Source organism: Myotis nattereri (genome assembly GCF_964212035.1).
Source record: "Myotis nattereri genome assembly, chromosome: 5".
NCBI lineage: Eukaryota > Metazoa > Chordata > Mammalia > Chiroptera > Vespertilionidae > Myotis > Myotis nattereri.
The window spans coordinates 7085829-7106737 of NC_138080.1; the positions used below are offsets into that span (position 1 = coordinate 7085829).

The 20909-nt window shown below is 57.7% G+C and overlaps 1 protein-coding gene across 1 annotated transcript in view; it reads right to left on the bottom strand.

Moving 5' to 3' along the window:
* The window catches only part of OBSCN (obscurin, cytoskeletal calmodulin and titin-interacting RhoGEF), a gene marked incomplete at its 5' end in the record, with an annotated part of 152916 nt that overhangs the window by 50480 nt on the left and 81527 nt on the right, over positions 1-20909 (bottom strand). The window contains 20 exon segments of the mRNA XM_081091302.1: positions 2888-2963; positions 3111-3307; positions 3593-3663; positions 3665-3843; positions 3847-3866; positions 4403-4675; positions 4782-5048; positions 5218-5481; positions 6136-6399; positions 6719-6982; positions 7525-7687; positions 7691-7788; positions 8131-8394; positions 8937-9200; positions 9520-9783; positions 10932-11109; positions 17904-17989; positions 18087-18353; positions 19325-19591; positions 19956-20228. Of these exon segments, the coding sequence (XP_080947428.1) occupies positions 2888-2963; positions 3111-3307; positions 3593-3663; positions 3665-3843; positions 3847-3866; positions 4403-4675; positions 4782-5048; positions 5218-5481; positions 6136-6399; positions 6719-6982; positions 7525-7687; positions 7691-7788; positions 8131-8394; positions 8937-9200; positions 9520-9783; positions 10932-11109; positions 17904-17989; positions 18087-18353; positions 19325-19591; positions 19956-20228 (3999 nt within the window).

Sequence of the window (20909 nt, forward strand, 5' to 3'; positions counted from 1 at the left end):
TCTGCAAACATGCCAGGTGAAGCCACACCAAGCGGCCGTCCCAGGAGCACCCAACTGGGAGTGGACTGAGGGGTTCCTGGCAACCCACTGCCTTCCCCAACCCAAAAGAGAAAAGACCCCCAACCCAAACCACAGCAGTGTAAGCAGCCACGAGCAGGGATAGGGCAGGCTGGGGCAAGGTGGGAAGGCTGCCCTCTGGGTGTATGCCTGAGATGGGTGCAGCCACAGAGTGGCGACCAGGTGGCACCAGCACTCAGGATCCCACGAGCAGGTGGGCATGAAGTTGGCCTCCCAGCTTCATGCTCTGAGCCAAGCATTCTTTCTCATCCAGGAAGCAGGACTGCAGCCTGCCTGAGTGTCCACACATGGCACGTGTGGAGCAATGCCAGTCCCCAAACCCCTGCAGGAAACTTGCGGGAGCAGCGATGGCAGAAGCATTAGTGCAGGCGGGGTCCCATCGGCCGGTACCTTTGACCAACAACTTGGCCGTGGAGACCAGGGGCCCTGCACGGTAGGTGACAGTGCCTGAGTCAGCAATCCCCAGGCCCGACAGCGTGAGGGAATGAACCGTCCCATCGTGCACGCAGATGGCACTCTGGGGGCTGTCCTGCAGCAGAGTCCCATCCAGCCACCAGCAGGCCTCGGGCCCACCCGCACAGGACACCTCACAGGAGAACGTGGCCACATCCCCCGCAAAGACGTCCACATTCTGCAAGCCACGTACCAGGCATGGCGCTGCCTCTGCACAAGAGGGCAATAGGAGGGCAGGCTGGGTGCCCTGGGCCCACAGGACTATGTGGGGGGTATACCATTTTGGGGATCCCTGGCACTGGGGTTTAGAGATCAACTCGGGCCAGCTATCCCACCCTGCTCATGGAATGATACATTCAAACCACTCACAGAGAGTGGGCTCAGTGTCCCTGCACTCACACCCCTCTCCAGAATACACCTGGTTTCACAAAAATACACAGAAGGCATGTGTCCACAGCCTCCTCAGCAATCAGAATGAACAAGTCCCAAGCCCCATGGCTACGAGGTGGGCGGGGAGAAGAGGCTGTGGGGCTGCCACTCTGAGCGGGTGGGGTCTGCCTCAGGTAGTAAGCCTTCCATCCCTGCAGGTGTGGAAGCAGATACTTCTTCTATTCCCAGAAGGCCATATGGCCAGATGTCACCTGTGGTCCCCAGACCTAAAATTCTAGGGCCCTAATGCCCATGGCAACTACTTTTGCCCCAGCACACAGCAGGCCCTAGCTCAGGGGCTTCCCCAACCCGGCTGCTGCCTGATCTGTGTTCCCACACCTGCCCCAGCTAGGCCTTCCTCAGAAACCTCCCCAAGCTCTTTCTGGGCATGCACCACCAAAACTCCAGCCCCAGCCCTCCACCTGCCCCAACCCTCTTCTGAGAGTGCACATCTGACAGTCCCTGACTGCTCCACCAGCTCCCCATTCCCACTTCCAGCACTGTACCTAAGCTGGTCCATATAACACCTATCAGGACACCCCATGCCATTTCCCTCCCCCAAGGACATGGCCAGGTGTCTGTACACAGGTCAGCTGACACAGGCTGGGACTTGGCTGACAGGGGTCAAGGCACAACCCTGCATAAGTTCCAACCCAGCTGCATGTCCTCCCTCACAACCAACCACCCTGATGAACACACAAAGCCTTTTCTGGCCCAGCCAGGTCACAATACCTAGGACACTGCCCATCTCTCATCATTCAACTTGAGGCCTTTCCCAATCCCAGAGACCACAGAGTCTTTCCCAGCACCAGAGGCCACAGAACTCGCCATATCTGTTCACCCCTGAAGACCCAGGGCATGCTTTGTCTCTAATGTCCAATAATCCCAGTGGATTGGGGGCTCCATGATGGCAGAACTGCACCTGGCCCCTCTGAAGATCCGAGACTTACACAAGGGTAGAGGCTTAGAAGGTTTGTTCAATGGATGGTAGATGGTGAACGGATGAGTCGATAGGTGAACAGATGAATGGTTGGGTAGATGGATGATTTATGCGTGGATGGATAAATGGTTGAATAGATGAATTGATTGATGGATGGATGTTGGTGGATGGATGGATGGTGGGTGATAGATAGGTAAATGGTAGATGGATGGTGGATGGAAGGAAGATAGAAATTAATGGTGGATGGATTGATGGTGGATGGATGGATAGATGGTCAATGATGAATGGATGCTACGTGTTGGATGAATGGATGATGGATAGATGGATGGATGGATAGATGGATGATGAATTATGAAGTATGGTGGATGGATGGATGGTGGGTAGGTGGATGAGGGATGAATGGTGATGGATAGTGGATAGTTGGTTAGATGGATGGGACTGGTGTTAAAACCAGGAGTAGAACAGCAGGTGAGGGACACTCAAGAATAACCAGCTCTGCAGACAAGGTATAATCTAAGTTGAAGGTTCTTGAAATCATGTTTGCATGCCTGAGGCCAACTACACTATACCCAAAACTGTACACGTGTCACAGGTATGCTACTGCACCATCACCTGGGAGCTGTCAAGTATGCACATGTGTGTTAAGATGACCTGTGCCATAGGAGTAGCCATACAGAGGGCTTCCACCTTAGGGCCCAACCCCCTGCCCCCATGGCCAGGCTCCCCACCTCCCTCCTGCAGACAGCACTAACCCCCACACAGGGACCCCACATGCACACCAGAATCTCCCAAGCTGATCTTCACCAGCCCCCCTCAGTGGGCTATCCAGTTCATGGCTTTAGCAGTCAGGGGTTGGAAAATTGCCACCCCAAGGCAAAATAACTGCTGGAAGACCTGGGTTTCTGACCACACCACCCCCCAACAGCTCTTTGACTAGGGAGGGATATGGAGACATCACCTTGCCAGGTGTGGGAGGGGGCTGCCCACCTGTGACCTTCAGCTGGGCCTCTGAGCTACATGAGCCCACCTGGAAACTGATGGTTCCTGCATCCTCGAGGGTCACCTGTGGGAGCGAAGATGGGGTCTCAGCCTGGCAGCCTGTTCATACCATGTCTCCTGACAACTCCCCAGGCCAATCCAATGGGAGTTGGAATCTTCTCCCCCCACACTCCTGGGAGCATGTGGATGGAGGCAGGTCCCAGGGTCCCACCTTGTGGAGAGTGAGCGAGTGGAGTGTGCCTTGCTCCACTGTAATGTCATTCATTTCGTTGGCCTGCAGAGGCACTCCTCCCAAGGCCCAGCGAGCCTCCTGGCCAGAGGCCCTGGACAGCCGGCATCGGAAATGGGCATCCTGGCCCTCACTGAGCTGCACATCCTGCAGGGGCTCCAGAATGGTCACCTGGGGGGCTGCACCAAGGGAAGTGTGGCATCAGCCTCAACAGCTGGGATGCTCCACTGTCAGGAGCACCTCCCAGTTCTGGAGTCTGCCCCCAGCACCCCACCCCAATTTCTACAGATAAGCATACAGGGTACCACTCAACCCTGGCATCTTGGGCCACCTCAGAACCACCCATGCATGGGGCTAGTTCCCAGTCCCCAAAGCAGGGACCCTTGCAGTCTGCCTCTGTCTCCCAACAGGGTCTGGACATTTTGGCTCCGAGTGTGCTGAGAGGGGCAGCCACCCTCACCCACTCCCACGGACAGTGAGCTGGGCTGAGGACTTGTAGAGGCCCACGTGGAAGAAGACTGAGCTTGCATTTTCATGTCACACCCTTCAGCTGCAGCATGTGGGTGTGGTCGCCCTGCACAACCACCTCTGCCACCTTGCTGCTGTGCAGTGGCAGGTCCTGGAGGCACCCCTGGGCAGCTGTGGCCCTTGCCCTCGACACCTCACAGCTGAACTCCACCTCCCTGTCAGCCTGCACCTCCATGTCAACCAGGCCTCACACAATGGTTACCTCAGGCTCTGGGGTGTGGGTGATGGGACCCTTTACCAGTCAGGCCTGAGCACCCAGGTGAACTTTTAACTCTCCCTCCTCCAGGAAGCCTTCCCGATACTCTCACACGCCTGTCCTGTCATGGCCTCTATCTGCCTCACATAGCATCCATCACCTCACTTGCTACAGAAACCCCCTAGGGGCAAAGATGGGCTCAAGCATCTCTGTTAGGAGGAAGTAGGCAAGGGGCTGCAGAGTGGGGAGCTGCCTCTTTCCATCCCCACCCCACGGCCAGCCCTGCCCTGGCTGGGACATCAGGAAGGCAAGACCTTCAGACAGACAGGCAGGGGCTCAGAGAGAACAGCCCAAGTCAAGCTGCCCTACCTGCCGGCTAGGGGCAGGAGGCAGGGAAGCACCCAGGGGCCACAGACTCCCTTTTCCCACTGTCGACAGGGGAGTGATGCCGAAATGAGAAGAGAGAGCTTGTAACCTTGGGGCCTGAGAGCCACCCTTGGAATAGCACCTGGGGAGGGGGTCACAGGGCAGCTATTAGGGAAAGGCTCACCTCTGACCTTGACAGAGGCCATGGTTTTCTGGCCACCCACCACGCAGGCATACTGGCCCGCATCCTTGGCCTCGAGCCCGTGGATCAGCAGTTCACACATGGCCCCCTGGTGATGCATCTCGTACTTGGAGCCAGTGTGCAGCTCCACACCCTCCTTGAGCCACTGCACAGGGGCCCCAGGCTCCACCTCACTCAGCTGGCAGCACAGCCGGGCCAGGCTGCCCACCTCCTGCTCTGCGTCCTGCAGCTCAGTCTGGAACATGGGCCTGGGGGCTGGGGGGCCAGAGGGTGACTTAGAAGTGCTGAGCAACGCACCCCAGCCTCCACTCCACAGGGTCTTGAGGGGCCCTGGGAAGGCAGGGACCCGCGGGCAGCTCACCGCGAACTGAGAGTCTGGCAGTGCTCTGTGCGTGGCCTGTGTCACAGGTGTAATGTCCAGCGTCCTCCTGGTCTGCATCATGCACCAGCAGCTCCACAGTCACGCCTTCCTGAACCATCTGGTACTTGGCACAGGGGAAGAGCTGCAGCAAGCCCTTGCGCCACTCCACACTGGTGCCCGCCCGGCTCAGCTCACAGCACAGGCGTGCCGTCCCACCCTCATCCACCTCCTGGGCCTGCAGTTCCCGGAGGAACCGCACGGGTGCAGCTGTGGGGAGGGGGGAACGTAGAGTCAACTGAACATCTGGTCAGGTCCACCCACCAGCCCTGCCCGAGGCAGGGTCCCCTCAGATTGGACTCCAGTAAAACTGCAGCCCAGAGGGCCCCCCAAAGCATGCATGGCCTATGCAGAGGGCAGAGGCCACCTTGGGTCCCACCTGTGACGGTGACAGTGGCGCTGGTGGCCTGGGAGCCACAGGTGCAGGTGTACTCGCCCGCATCTTCCCAGCGCAGGTCCCGCAGCACCAGCTCCACCAGGCAGCCCTGCTGCCGTGGCTCCCGGCGCTCGTCGGCCTGCAGCTCCAGGCCACCCTTGCTCCAGACCACAGCCCTGGGCTCAGACAGCTCACATCGTAGCCTGGCCCCTGTGCCTTCCTCAGCCTGCAGGCTCTGCAAAGGCTCCCTGAATACCAACGGCGGGGCTGTGGGGTGGGTGGGCAGAGGGGAGACAGGGTCAGTCTAGAGACCCAGCCAAGAGACAAGCCCCACACACGCCTAGTCAGGAGACAGGCCCCCTACACCAGTCAACCTTGTTGAGAACCTAGGTCAGGCATGGCTCTCAGCTTCACCCCAGCTGTCTGGATGCCCAATGGACTCATTGCCACAGGTCCCAGGAGACTGGGATAGGAAAGGGCATCATGGTCTGGGTCCACTTCAAAGGAAAGGAGGGTCCATGGTGGGAGCTTTGGGAGGAGCTCTGGATCTAACCAGGCAAATCTCATGCCAGCCTCCACTTAGGATGCCCATGGGCAGGGCTGTGTCCCATCAGGCAATCGGACCCCTAAGACCGTGACTAGAGGCTAGAAAGGGGAAAAAATAAACAGATTAGGATAGGAAGAAGGACAAGCTGGAATTCTGTCTTTACCATGAGAACTGATCAAGGGAAATCATTTGGATGGAGATCAGTACCTAGCTACCAAGACACTGGACAACACAGTGGTAGGCAAGGAGAAAGGAGAGGGAAATTGTTCAAGGAAGAGAGGAGGGAGCGCCCATGGGTACCCAGTGTGGATGCAGGAGACAAGGAGAGGGCCATGGCACCCAAATGAGTCCATGTGGCCACAGGCAGTCTTTACCCTTGACGGTCAGTGTGGCCGACGTGCTCTCCTGCCCGCACACGCACGAGTACTCCCCGGCATCCGCCACAGCCAGACCTCGGATCTCCAGCTCACACACAGCCCCGTCCTGCCTCAGGCTGACTCTGTCCCCAGCTCTGAGCGTCTCGAGCCCCTTCCTCCACTCCACAGGGGCTGCCTTGCTCAGCTCGCAGCGCAGTGCGGTTGTGGCCCCTTCCATGGCCTCTTCCTTCCTCAGACTCTTTGTGAACTTCGCGGGCAGGGCTGTGGGGGGGTCACAGTGACACAGAGAACTTAAGGTTGTCTGCGGACTCTGTGTCCAGGACAAGGACACCCACAAGGACCACACAAGCTGCAAAGGGCCACGTGTAAATGAGAATGAATGCACAGACGGTGACAGAGGCAAACTGAGGAGAGGAACAGAGGAGTCAAAGGACTGGACACAAATATCAGGACATGAAATTGGCCGCAGCCACAGCGGGGAGATGCTCAAGGAGAGACCCAGCCACACAGCCCTACAGAGCAGACGGTGGTCTCTGCAGACACCAAGCTATTGGCTCACATGGCCACACATGGTCTTTACCCCTGACGGTCAGTGTGGCTGACGTGCTCTCCTGCCCGCACACGCACGAGTACTCCCCGGCGTCCGCCACAACCAGTTCCTGGATCTCCAGCTCACACACAGCCCCGTCCTGCTTCAGGCTGACTCTGTCCCCAGCTCTGAGGGTCTTGAGCCCCTTCCTCCACTCCACAGGGGCCGCCTTGCTCAGCTCACAGCACAGCGTGACCATGGCCCCTTCTGTGGCCTCTTCCTTCCTCAGACCCTTTGTGAACTTGGCGGGCAGGGCTGGGAGTCAGAAAGATATGGGCACAGTCACAGATATGAGCTCATGGATAAGACAAGACATGGACAGCACAGAGGAGACATAAAACCCATGTGGACACGGGCCACATGCTGGGTGTGCCCAGTCACATTGTGCATGGTAGCATCCCTCAGCCAGCCTGTGAACAGCAGGGCTGTGCCACTTTCATGGACACCTCAGGCCTGAGGCTGTGTATGAAACTGGAGGACAGGGCCAGGAGGGCTGGAAAGACATGAAACAAATTCTGTGGGGAAATTTGGGGCAGGACATGACTGGATGGACGAGGTGACACAGACTCTGACAGGAAACAGAACAAAACCAGTGGTGACATGAGGGATGAGAAGGGGCCTAGATGCTGGTTTCTCATGGTTTGTACAACAGCCAGGAAGGTGGAAGAGATTCTGTGGAATTATGGGAAGAGAATGACACTGAGACAGCGGAGAACATGGAATGAGCGCAGGCAGATGTCATGAAGCAAGTAACTGAAACCAAAGCATGGCTCTGCTTGGCCACACATGGTCTTCACCCCTGATGGTCAGTGTGGCCGACGTGCTCTCCTGCCCGCACACACACAAGTACGCCCCGGCATCTGCTACAACCAGTTCCCGGATCTCCACCTCACACAGGTCCCTGTCCTGCCTCAGGCTGACTCTAGCCCCAGCTCTGAGGGTCTCGAGCCCCTTCCTCCACTACACAGGGGCCGCCTTGCTCAGCTTGCACAGCAGCATGGCTGTGGCCCCTTCAGTGGCCTCCTCATCCCTCAGGCTCTTTGTGAACTTCGCAGGCTCGGCTGGGGAGGGTTAGAGTGACACAGAGAACTTCAGATTGTCCGTGGGACTGTGTGTCTAGGACAAGGACACTCACAAGGACCACACAAACTGCTATTGGCCATGGCATGAACTTGAGAACAAATGCACAGATGGTGACAAAGGCAAATGGAACAAGAGGAACAGTAGACACAAGGACTAGACATGGACATCAGGACTTCTGGACAGAGAGATGAAGCTGGGAGATGCTCGGGGACCCAAGTTGGAGACATAAACCCACGGATGCTAAAACGGAGCAGGTGTTGACAGAGTAGAAATGTGCAGACACCAAGCCACTGGTCCCTGAGGCCATATGCAGACTTTACCCTTGATGGTTAATGTGGCCGACGTGCTCTCCTGCCCGCACACGCACGAGTACTCCCCGGCGTCCGCCACAACCAGTTCCTGGATCTCCAGTTCACACACAGCCCCGTCCTGCTTCAGGCTGACTCTGTCCCCAGCTCTGAGGGTCTCGAGCCCCTTCCTCCACTCCACAGGGGCCGCCTTGCTCAGCTCACAGTGCAGCGTGACCATGGCCCCTTCTGTGGCCTCTTCCTTCCTCAGACCCTTTGTGAACTTGGCGGGCAGGGCTGGGAGTCAGAAAGACATGGGCACAGTCACAGATATGAGCTCATGGATAAGACAAGACATGGACAGCACAGAGGAGACATAAAACCCATGTGGACACGGGCCACATGCTGGGTGTGCCCAGTCACATTGTGCATGGTAGCATCCCTCAGCCAGCCTGTGAACAGCAGGGCTGTGCCACTTTCATGGACGCCTCAGGCCTGAGGCTGTGTATGAAACTGGTGGACAAGGCCAGGAGGGCTGGAAAGACATGAAACAGATTCTGTGGGGAAATTTGGGGCAGGACATGACTGGATGGACGAGGTGACACAGACTCTGACAGGAAACAGAACAAAACCAGTGGTGACATGAGGGATGAGAAGGGGCCTAGATGCTGGTTTCTCATGGTTTGTACAACAGCCAGGAAGGTGGAAGAGATTCTGTGGAATTATGGGAAGAGAATGACACTGAGACAGCGGAGAACATGGAATGAGCCCAGGCAGATGTCATGAAACAAGTAACCGGACACCAAAACAGGGCTCTGCTTGGTCACAGTTGTTGTTACCCTTGATGGTCAGTGTGGCCGACGTGCTCTCCTGCCCGCACACGCACGAGTACTCCCCGGCATCTGCCACAGCCAGACCTCGGATCTCCAGCTCACACACAGCCCCGTCCTGCCTCAGGCTGACTCTGTCCCCAGCTCTGAGCGTCTCGAGCCCCTTCCTCCACTCCACAGGGGCTGCCTTGCTCAGCTCGCAGTGCAGTGTGGCTGTGGCCCCTTCCATGGCCTCTTCCTTCCTCAGACTCTTTGTGAACTTCGCGGGCAGGGCTGTGGGGGGGTCACAGTGACACAGAGAACTTAAGGTTGTCTGCGGACTCTGTGTCCAGGACAAGGACACCCACAAGGACCACACAAGCTGCAAAGGGCCACGTGTAAATGAGAATGAATGCACAGACGGTGACAGAGGCAAACTGAGGAGAGGAACAGAGGAGACAAAGGACTGGACACAAATATCAGGACATGAAATTGGCCGCAGCCACAGCGGGGAGATGCTCAAGGAGAGACCCAGCCACACAGCCCTACAGAGCAGAAGGTGGTCTCTGCAGACACCAAGCTATTGGCTCACATGGCCACACATGGTCTTTACCCCTGACGGTCAGTGTGGCTGACGTGCTCTCCTGCCCGCACACGCACGAGTACTCCCCGGCGTCCGCCACAACCAGTTCCTGGATCTCCAGCTCACACACAGCCCCGTCCTGCCTCAGGCTGACTCTGTCCCCAGCTCTGAGGGTCTCGAGCCCCTTCCTCCACTCCACAGGGGCCGCCTTGCTCAGCTCACAGTGCAGCGTGACCATGGCCCCTTCTGTGGCCTCTTCCTTCCTCAGACCCTTTGTGAACTTGGCGGGCAGGGCTGGGAGTCAGAAAGATATGGGCACAGTCACAGATATGAGCTCATGGATAAGACAAGACATGGACAGCACAGAGGAGACATAAAACCCATGTGGACACGGGCCACATGCTGGGTGTGCCCAGTCACATTGTGCATGGTAGCATCCCTCAGCCAGCCTGTGAACAGCAGGGCTGTGCCACTTTCATGGACACCTCAGGCCTGAGGCTGTGTATGAAACTGGAGGACAGGGCCAGGAGGGCTGGAAAGACATGAAACAAATTCTGTGGGGAAATTTGGGGCAGGACATGACTGGATGGACGAGGTGACACAGACTCTGACAGGAAACAGAACAAAACCAGTGGTGACATGAGGGATGAGAAGGGGCCTAGATGCTGGTTTCTCATGGTTTGTACAACAGCCAGGAAGGTGGAAGAGATTCTGTGGAATTATGGGAAGAGAATGACACTGAGACAGCGGAGAACATGGAATGAGCGCAGGCAGATGTCATGAAGCAAGTAACTGAAACCAAAGCATGGCTCTGCTTGGCCACACATGGTCTTCACCCCTGATGGTCAGTGTGGCCGACGTGCTCTCCTGCCCGCACACACACAAGTACGCCCCGGCATCTGCTACAACCAGTTCCCGGATCTCCACCTCACACAGGTCCCTGTCCTGCCTCAGGCTGACTCTAGCCCCAGCTCTGAGGGTCTCGAGCCCCTTCCTCCACTACACAGGGGCCGCCTTGCTCAGCTTGCACAGCAGCATGGCTGTGGCCCCTTCAGTGGCCTCCTCATCCCTCAGGCTCTTTGTGAACTTCGCAGGCTCGGCTGGGGAGGGTTAGAGTGACACAGAGAACTTCAGATTGTCCGTGGGACTGTGTGTCTAGGACAAGGACACTCACAAGGACCACACAAACTGCTATTGGCCATGGCATGAACTTGAGAACAAATGCACAGATGGTAACAAAGGCAAATGGAACAAGAGGAACAGTAGACACAAGGACTAGACATGGACATCAGGACTTCTGGACAGAGAGATGAAGCTGGGAGATGCTCGGGGACCCAAGTTGGAGACATAAACCCACGGATGCTAAAACGGAGCAGGTGTTGACAGAGTAGAAATGTGCAGACACCAAGCCACTGGTCCCTGAGGCCATATGCAGACTTTACCCTTGATGGTTAATGTGGCCGACGTGCTCTCCTGCCCGCACACGCACGAGTACTCCCCGGCGTCCGCCACAACCAGTTCCTGGATCTCCAGTTCACACACAGCCCCGTCCTGCTTCAGGCTGACTCTGTCCCCAGCTCTGAGGGTCTCGAGCCCCTTCCTCCACTCCACAGGGGCCGCCTTGCTCAGCTCACAGTGCAGCGTGACCATGGCCCCTTCTGTGGCCTCTTCCTTCCTCAGACCCTTTGTGAACTTGGCGGGCAGGGCTGGGAGTCAGAAAGACATGGGCACAGTCACAGATATGAGCTCATGGATAAGACAAGACATGGACAGCACAGAGGAGACATAAAACCCATGTGGACACGGGCCACATGCTGGGTGTGCCCAGTCACATTGTGCATGGTAGCATCCCTCAGCCAGCCTGTGAACAGCAGGGCTGTGCCACTTTCATGGACGCCTCAGGCCTGAGGCTGTGTATGAAACTGGTGGACAAGGCCAGGAGGGCTGGAAAGACATGAAACAGATTCTGTGGGGAAATTTGGGGCAGGACATGACTGGATGGACGAGGTGACACAGACTCTGACAGGAAACAGAACAAAACCAGTGGTGACATGAGGGATGAGAAGGGGCCTAGATGCTGGTTTCTCATGGTTTGTACAACAGCCAGGAAGGTGGAAGAGATTCTGTGGAATTATGGGAAGAGAATGACACTGAGACAGCGGAGAACATGGAATGAGCCCAGGCAGATGTCATGAAACAAGTAACCGGACACCAAAACAGGGCTCTGCTTGGTCACAGTTGTTGTTACCCTTGATGGTCAGTGTGGCCGACGTGCTCTCCTGCCCGCACACGCACGAGTACTCCCCGGCATCTGCCACAGCCAGACCTCGGATCTCCAGCTCACACACAGCCCCGTCCTGCCTCAGGCTGACTCTGTCCCCAGCTCTGAGCGTCTCGAGCCCCTTCCTCCACTCCACAGGGGCTGCCTTGCTCAGCTCGCAGTGCAGTGTGGCTGTGGCCCCTTCCATGGCCTCTTCCTTCCTCAGACTCTTTGTGAACTTCGCGGGCAGGGCTGTGGGGGGGTCACAGTGACACAGAGAACTTAAGGTTGTCTGCGGACTCTGTGTCCAGGACAAGGACACCCACAAGGACCACACAAGCTGCAAAGGGCCACGTGTAAATGAGAATGAATGCACAGACGGTGACAGAGGCAAACTGAGGAGAGGAACAGAGGAGACAAAGGACTGGACACAAATATCAGGACATGAAATTGGCCGCAGCCACAGCGGGGAGATGCTCAAGGAGAGACCCAGCCACACAGCCCTACAGAGCAGACGGTGGTCTCTGCAGACACCAAGCTATTGGCTCACATGGCCACACATGGTCTTTACCCCTGACGGTCAGTGTGGCTGACGTGCTCTCCTGCCCGCACACGCACGAGTACTCCCCGGCGTCCGCCACAACCAGTTCCTGGATCTCCAGCTCACACACAGCCCCGTCCTGCCTCAGGCTGACTCTGTCCCCAGCTCTGAGGGTCTCGAGCCCCTTCCTCCACTCCACAGGGGCCGCCTTGCTCAGCTCACAGTGCAGCGTGACCATGGCCCCTTCTGTGGCCTCTTCCTTCCTCAGACCCTTTGTGAACTTGGCGGGCAGGGCTGGGAGTCAGAAAGATATGGGCACAGTCACAGATATGAGCTCATGGATAAGACAAGACATGGACAGCACAGAGGAGACATAAAACCCATGTGGACACGGGCCACATGCTGGGTGTGCCCAGTCACATTGTGCATGGTAGCATCCCTCAGCCAGCCTGTGAACAGCAGGGCTGTGCCACTTTCATGGACGCCTCAGGCCTGAGGCTGTGTATGAAACTGGTGGGCAGGGCCAGGAGGGCTGGAAAGACATGAAACAGATTCTGTGGGGAAATTTGGGGCAGGACATGACTGGATGGACGAGGTGACACAGACTCTGACAGGAAACAGAACAAAACCAGTGGTGACATGAGGGATGAGAAGGGGCCTAGATGCTGGTTTCTCATGGTTTGTACAACAGCCAGGAAGGTGGAAGGGATTCTGTGGAATTATGGGAAGAGAATGACACTGAGACAGCGGAGACCATGGAATGAGCGCAGGCAGATGTCATGAAACAAGTAACTGGACACCAAAACAGGGCTCTGCTTGGTCACAGTTGTTGTTACCCTTGATGATCAGTGTGGCCGACGTGCTCTCCTGCCCGCACACACACGAGTACTCCCCGGCATCTGCCACAGCCAGACCTCGGATCTCCAGCTCACACAGGACCCCATCCTGCCTCAGGCTGACTCTGTCCCCAGCTCTGAGGGTCTCGAGCCCCTTCCTCCATTGCACAGGCGCCTCCTTGCTCAGCTCGCAGAGAAGTGTGGCCGTTGCCCCTTCAGTGGCCTCCTCATTCCTCAGACCCTTTGTGAACTTCGCAGGCAGGGCTAGGGAGGTCAGAAGGACCCAGAAAACATCAGTTTGCCTGGGGAACTTGGGGTTTGGGCAAGACATGGACACTTGACAATGAAACACACTCTGGAGCAAACGAGGATTCATGAACACATGGAGACAGTGGTGGGAAGTGGTACCTATCCAGGTGAAGGCCAGTGACGAGAAGAAGGAGCTGGACTCTCAGTGAGGACCTCTCAGCAGGACAGACACAGGGAAATGGCCATAGTTTCAATGGACAGAGACAGTGACCAGAAGGATGTAATCTGGAACCTTCTGTTCCTTGTCCTGCCTCAGACTTTGAGGTCAGAGTCAAGACCCCTGGCCCTGTCCCTCACTCAACACACCAGGCTGCTCAGATAACAACACCATGGCCATGGCCCCCTCCACGGCTCCCTATTTTTTAGCAATTTGTGACCCTTACAGGTATGGCTGGAGGAGGCATGAAAAGGGCTGCCTAAATCTCCCCCACGAGTTTGCATCAGCGCTTACTCCTCATCACCTCCTGTAGCTCCTGAGGCCAGAGATGGACAGACCAGAGTAAGGAACACCCTGGCCAGGAAGGTCCGTGAGCTTGTTGCCCTGGTACAGGTGTCCTTAGAACCCCCACACTTCTAGAAGCAGCTCTCTGGAGCCACCTAGAGCTTGTCACCGCAGGTCTTGTACTCTGGCTGTTGGCTGAGTGAAGCCCTCGGAGCCCGTGCTCCTTTGGTCTTCCCGGAAAGTCTGACTAGCACAGGGCACAGTGCATCCCTGCTGGAGGTGCTAGGCTCTGTCCATGCAGCATGGGGAGTCATGGTGGTGGTTTCTCCCCCAAGGTCTGAACATTGTGCACATGATGGCCCTGCCCAGCCTCCAGAATCCTCTTCTTCACTGTCCACCTTGTCTCATGGGTGGGTCTGGAGGCCCATGACTGGCGGCCATCACACCTGCAGAGGTGCCCTTCTCTCTGCTCTTTCTGAGGCCCACCCTGCCCCTGTGCTCCTTCATCGATGTTGCTCCTTGGACCCTCCTAGGACATAGAGGTGGCCCCGTCCTGTCTCTGTCCATCTACTTGCCCTTCAGGAGGGGCCAGGACCTCAGGAGGGCCCGGGTCTTCAGGGGCCCGAAGAACCCGGACCCCCTGACTTGTCACCAGACTGCCAACCATACCTCACTATGGCCAGGCCTGGTCCTGATTCCCCATCGCTGAGGGTCTCAGGCCTGTTCCACCACTTCATGGGGGAACCCTACACAACTCACAGACATGTGCAGCATGGACATGGAACTTCCATGGCTGTCTCAGGACCCAAGACTTTTGTGAATTGGGGGGTCAGGACTATGGAGGGTCAGATGGACACACAGACCATTGGATGCTGCAGTTTGTAGACAAGAAACAGGCCACACATACCAAGCTGGTAAACAGGCACCTTCTGGAGGTGGGGCCCCAGGGACACAGGCAGGATACCCCTCACAGGGGCTGTTCTGATGAGAGGGGACACCCACCTGTCTCCTTGCAGGGGTGCCCACACAACTGGCTACCATCCACCACACAGTTGGCCCCTAAGCCATGGGCCAGCCCACCAACTCCAGCTGAGCGAGCCCCTACCCCAACCCTCAGCCTGGGCTCTCAGTCCACTCCAGACCACCTGACCACACAGAGTGAGCCCCCTACTGCTGCAGGGGAGAACCATCAGACCCACCACAACACGAGATGCAGACCCCAACCCAGAGAAGATGTCCACCAGTCACAGAAACCAGTCACAGACCCCCCACTCTGGCATGGACACCAACCACCCCTTCCTGGCTAGAACTGTGCTCTTCAACCCAGCCCTCCCTGTCCTTCCACCATCTCAGACTTCCCCTCCCACACCCACCTCACTTCCTCCCCTCCCACACCCACCTCACCTTCTCACTTCCCACACCCAGCTCACCTCCTCACTTCCCACACCCAGCTCACCTCCTCCTCCCCTCCCACACCCAGCTCACCTCCTCCTTCCCTCCCACACCCACCTCACCTCCTCCTCCCCTCCCACACCCACCTCACCTTCTCACTTCCCACACCCACCTCACCTCCTCCTCCCCTCCCACACCCACCTCATTTCCTCCCCTCCCACACCCACCTCACCTCCTCACCTCCCACACCCACCTCCCCCCCTCCCCTCCCACACCCACCTCCCCTCCTCCCCTCCCACACCCACCTCCCCTCCTCCCCTCCCACACCCACCTCATTTCCTCCCCTCCCACACCCACCTCACCTCCTCACCTCCCACACCCACCTCCCCTCCTCCCCTCCCACACCCACCTCATTTCCTCCCCTCCCACACCCACCTCATTTCCTCCCCTCCCACACCCACCTCCCCTCCTCCCCTCCCACACCCACCTCCCCTCCTCCCCTCCCACACCCACCTCACCTCCTCCCCTCCCACACCCAGCTCACCTCCTCCCCTCCCACACCCACCTCCCCTCCTCCCCTCCCACACCCACCTCCCCACCTCCCCTCTCACACCCACCTCCCCTCCTCCCCTCCCACACCCACCTCCCCTCCTCCCTTCCCACACCCACCTCATTTCCTCCCCTCCCACACCCAGCTCACCTCCTCACCTCCCACACCCACCTCCCCTCCTCCCCTCCCACACCCACCTCCCCTCCTCCCCTCCCACACCCACCTCCCCTCCTCCCCTCCCACACCCACCTCCCCTCCTCCCCTCCCACACCCACCTCCCCTCCTCCCCTCCCACACCCACCTCCCCTCCTCCCCTCCCACACCCACCTCCCCTCCTCCCCTCCCACACCCACCTCCCCTCCTCCCCTCCCACACCCACCTCCCCTCCTCCCCTCCCACACCCACCTCCCTTCCTCCCCTCCCACACCCACCTCACCTCCTCCCCTCCCACACCCACCTCCCCTCCTCCCCTCCCACACCCACCTCCCCTCCTCCCCTCCCACACCCACCTCCCCTCCTCCCCTCCCACACCCACCTCCCCTCCTCCCCTCCCACACCCACCTCCCCTCCTCCACTCCCACACCCACCTCACCTCCTCCTCCCCTCCCACACCCACCTCACCTCCTCCCCTCCCACACCCAGCTCACCTCCTCCCCTCCCACACCCACCTCCCCTCCTCCCCTCCCACACCCACCTCCCCTCCTCCCCTCCCACACCCACCTCCCCTCCTCCCCTCCCACACCCACCTCACCTCCTCCCCTCCCACACCCACCTCACCTCCTCCTCCCCTCCCACACCCACCTCACCTCCTCCTCCCCTCCCACACCCACCTCACCTCCTCCTCATCCTTCACACCCACACCACTACCTCACCCTATACAGCTGCCTTACCTCTCATGGCACCCAGGTCCTAGACAGTGGACCCAGATCACCTATATGGCTCTCTCATGACCAGTCACGTATGCTTGGCTCCCTCCCTTGATCATAACTCCTGACATCTCTGCATCAAGGGCCACACTTAGATCTACTTCCTAATCTTTGCTGGCATGGCCTCCTCAAAAGGACTGTATCCCACCATTTGTGTTGTGTGGTTACTCTCCTCCCCACCCCCAACCCCCACCCTCAGAGGTGACCCTGTAAGAGAGGAAGCTTTGTTTTCTGATCTTTATCTGGGAAGGCTTCACACAGCTTTGTGCTGAGATTCCTGCTGCAGGACAGCGGGAGACACAGAGAGAGGTGGAAATACCTATGTACATGAACATAGCAAAGGACCTGCCCAAGCCCTCAGACACAGACCCACTGCTCCATATGGCCACATGCAGTCTTTACCCTTGACTGTCAGCGTGGCCGACGTCCTCTCCTGCCCGCACACGCATGTGTACTCCCCGGCATCCGCCACCGCAAGGCCACGGATCTCCAGCTCACACACAGCCCCTTCCTGCCTCAGGCTGACTCTGTCCCCAGCTCTGAGGGTCTCGAGCCCCTTCCTCCACTCCACGGGGGCCGCCTTGCTCAGCTCGCAGCGCAGCGTTACCACAGCCCCTTCCGTGGCCTCCTTGCTTCTCAGTCTTCCTATGAACTCCGCAGGCAGGGCTGTGGAGGGTCAGAGACAGAGAACATTAGATTCTGTGAAGAGCTTTGGAAGAGAACCTAACAGGACAGAGGACGTGATACAGACACTGACAGGAAACAGAACAAAACCATCAGTGACACAGCAGTGAGAAGTGGCCTAGATGCTGGTTTCTCATGGTTTGCACAACAGCCAGAAAGGTGGAAGGGATTCTGTGGAATTATGGGAAGAGAATGACACTGAGACAGCGGAGAACATGGAATGAGCGCAGGCAGATGTCATGAAGCGAGTAACTGAAACCAAGGCACGGCTCTGCTAGGCTACACATGGTCTTTACCCCTGACGGTCAGTGTGGCCGACGTCCTCTCCTGCCCGCACACACATGAGTACTCCCCGGCATCCGCCACCATCAGGCCACAAATTTCCAGCTCACACACGGCCCCGTCCTGCCTCAGGCTGACTCTGTCCCCAGCTCTGAGGGTCTCGAGCCCCTTCCTCCACTCCACGGGGGCCGCCTTGCTCAGCTCGCAGCGCAGCGTGACCACAGCCCCTTCCGTGGCCTCCTTGCTTCTCAGTCTTCCTATGAACTCCGCAGGCAGGGCTGTGGAGGGTCAGAGACAGAGAACCTCATCCTCATCCTCCTACAGGGGATGAAAGATACCAATGGGGCTGCATGGGCAGGGCAGGGGCACTCGTACCCTTCACGGTGAGCGTGGCTGAGGTTGTCTGGTCCCCGAAGCAGCAGACGTACTGCCCGCTGTCGCCGGGCTGCAAGTCCCGGACCACCAGCTCCAGCATGGTATCCTCCTGCCGCATCCTGTACTTGCCTCCAGGCCGCAGGACCTCATCTCCACAGCGCCACTCCACAGGTGCAGCCACCGTTGACAGCTTGCAGCGCAGTGTGGCAGCACCGCCCTCTAGCACCTCCAGGTCCTTCAGGCTTTCCCGGAAGTGCACGGGCCGCGCTGTGGAAGGCGCAGGCTCAGCTTGTCCTCACTCCTGCCTGCACCTGGGGCTCCCCTACAGCTGAAGAGGGCTGGAGGGACCAGCACGGTGCAGGAGGACCACCTCACCCTTCTACATCAGGGGCTAGTGAAGGTGACCCTCCAGGAGGGGGAGCCAAACAAAAGAACAAAGAAGGGTGGGGTGTCATGAGCTGCATTGTGTCCCCCTTCACTCATTGGAGCCCCAACCCCAGGACCTCAGATGGTTCTGTATTGGCAAGTGGAGCCTTTAAAGATGTGATGAAGGCGAAGTGAGATCACTAGAATGGGCTCTAACTCCATATGACTGGGGTCATTATAAGAAGAAGAGATCAGGACACAGATACATACAGAGGGATGGCCAAGGGAGGACACAGGAGGAGATGGCCATCCACACAGCAAGGACAGAAGCCTCCAGGGGACAAGCCCTGCCCACACCTGGGTTCCAGACTTTCAGGCTCCAGGAATGGGAGAAATAAATGACTGGAGTTTGAGCTGCCATGTCTATGGTATCAGCCCAGGCTGATGGAGATGAGCCAAGCCCAGAGGAGGGAGGGGAGATGTAAGAATACAAGACAAAGGGAGGAGAGATGTCAGAATGCAAGACCAAGTCAGGAATAAAGTACAAAAGATACTGGCAGTCAGGAGACCAAGAGAGGGTGAGAAAGGTTCTATTAGCAGCAGAGACTCAGACCCAGAGATGGGGAGAAGCAGTGAGGGGGGATAAGCTGTGGAGAGGCAGAGCCAGACGAAACACCCCCCCGCCGCCACCACACACACACACACACACACACACACACACACACACACACTCATAGACACCGAGAGGGCAAAGACAGAGAAGGAAGGAGCTAGGTGAGGTCTGGGGCTTCCCCTGCCCTGAACAAGATGAGAGCGGTGGGCACACAGAGCATGGCTGGAAGCTGCCTGGTCCTTCCTGCCTGAGGGCTCACCGTGGATCCTGACGATGGAGCTGCTCCAGGCACCCGCAGCCTCACACTTGTAGCGCCCGCCATCCTGCAGGGTGGTGCCAGTGATGACCAGCTGGGCTCGGCGGCCCTCACGGCTCAGCTGGCACCGGGCTGACCCCCGCAGGGTTTTCCCATCCTTGGTCCAATGCACAGGGTTGTCCGGGACAGTGGTCTCACAGACCAGAGTCAGATCCTCCCCCTCCATGACTGTGGCATCCGTGAGCTCCTGGGAGAAGACACTTGGCTTCTCTGGGGACAGAGAGGGAAGTACAGGGCACATGGAGGCTCCAGCAGAAGCTCCAGCTGTTGCTGCAGCCTAGGTGACACCCCAGGTCAGTACCCATCTGTCCACCTCAGCCTGGGGACACAGACAGGCCGGGCTCTGCATGGCTCCCCACACTCCAGGGGCATGGCCAGGCCTATGCCACGCTGACCATGGAATCAGCTCTGCATACCACGTGCAATGATGCATCCTGAAACAGCCACACCCAGCCTCCCAAGCCCACCCTGGCCCCAAGGCCCAGTCCACAGCACCTGCTCTGTGAGGCCCAGGATCACACTGCATCCTGAGCCACATGGACGGTCCCCACCGCAGCACTGGCATGCAGCCCACCTGTGACCCGAAGGGTGGCCGAGGACCGCTGGTCGCCCGCTTCAAAGTAGACAGTGCCTGAGTCCTTGAGCCCAAGCTCCCGCAGGGTGAGCATATGGTAACCACCCGGTTGGGTCTCAATCTCATTGAGCTCATTAGGGTGCAGAGGTGTTTTGTCCAGGAACCAGTAGACAGGCCCATAGTCCCCAGGGGAGACACGGCAGCTGAAGGAGGCAGAGGAGCCCTCCTGCACCTCCGCGTCCCTCAGGTCCTCTGTGATGAGCACTCTCTGACCTGGGGGACAGGGTGGACACATCAGGACCCCACCAAGGGAAACGGGGTGCTCTCCCAGACCTCTAATGGGTTCAGGATGATGAAACTGAGAAACAGCAAGGAAGTCAGAGCTAAACTGACCAGGCCCATGGACACGCTGAAAAAAGACATGTGACTATGTGAAATTTAAATCCAATGCTCTGGAGGTTTGACAACATGAATTGCTAGGAATTTTTTTTTTTTTTTTTTTTTTTTTTTTTTTGCTGCCAACTTAGGTCAGGGACACTCAGAAAAAGTTAAGCATGAAAATGGGTGTGCAACAGATTTCTCCATATTCACGGGTGTTTTGAAGCTGCCGTATGCCGGGCACCAGATGCCAGATACCAGATGCCATGACACCAGGCACTAGACACCAAACACAAGACACTGGATGGACACTGGGCACAAGGCACTAGAAAGCACAGTTGGTGTGTCAAGAGGTGACTGGTCAGAGAAAAATAATTTTGATTTGAAGACCGACACTCAGAGAAAAGGCGTGGGCCATCAGATGGGCTCACGGGTGTGTTTTTTGTTTTTAATCCTCACACGAGGATACCTGAGGTATTTTTTCCACTGATTTTTAGAAGAGTGAGAGGGAGGAAGGGAGGGAAGGAAAAAGGGAGAGACCCAGGATGCTGGCCCTGGGATATGAAAGGTCGGATT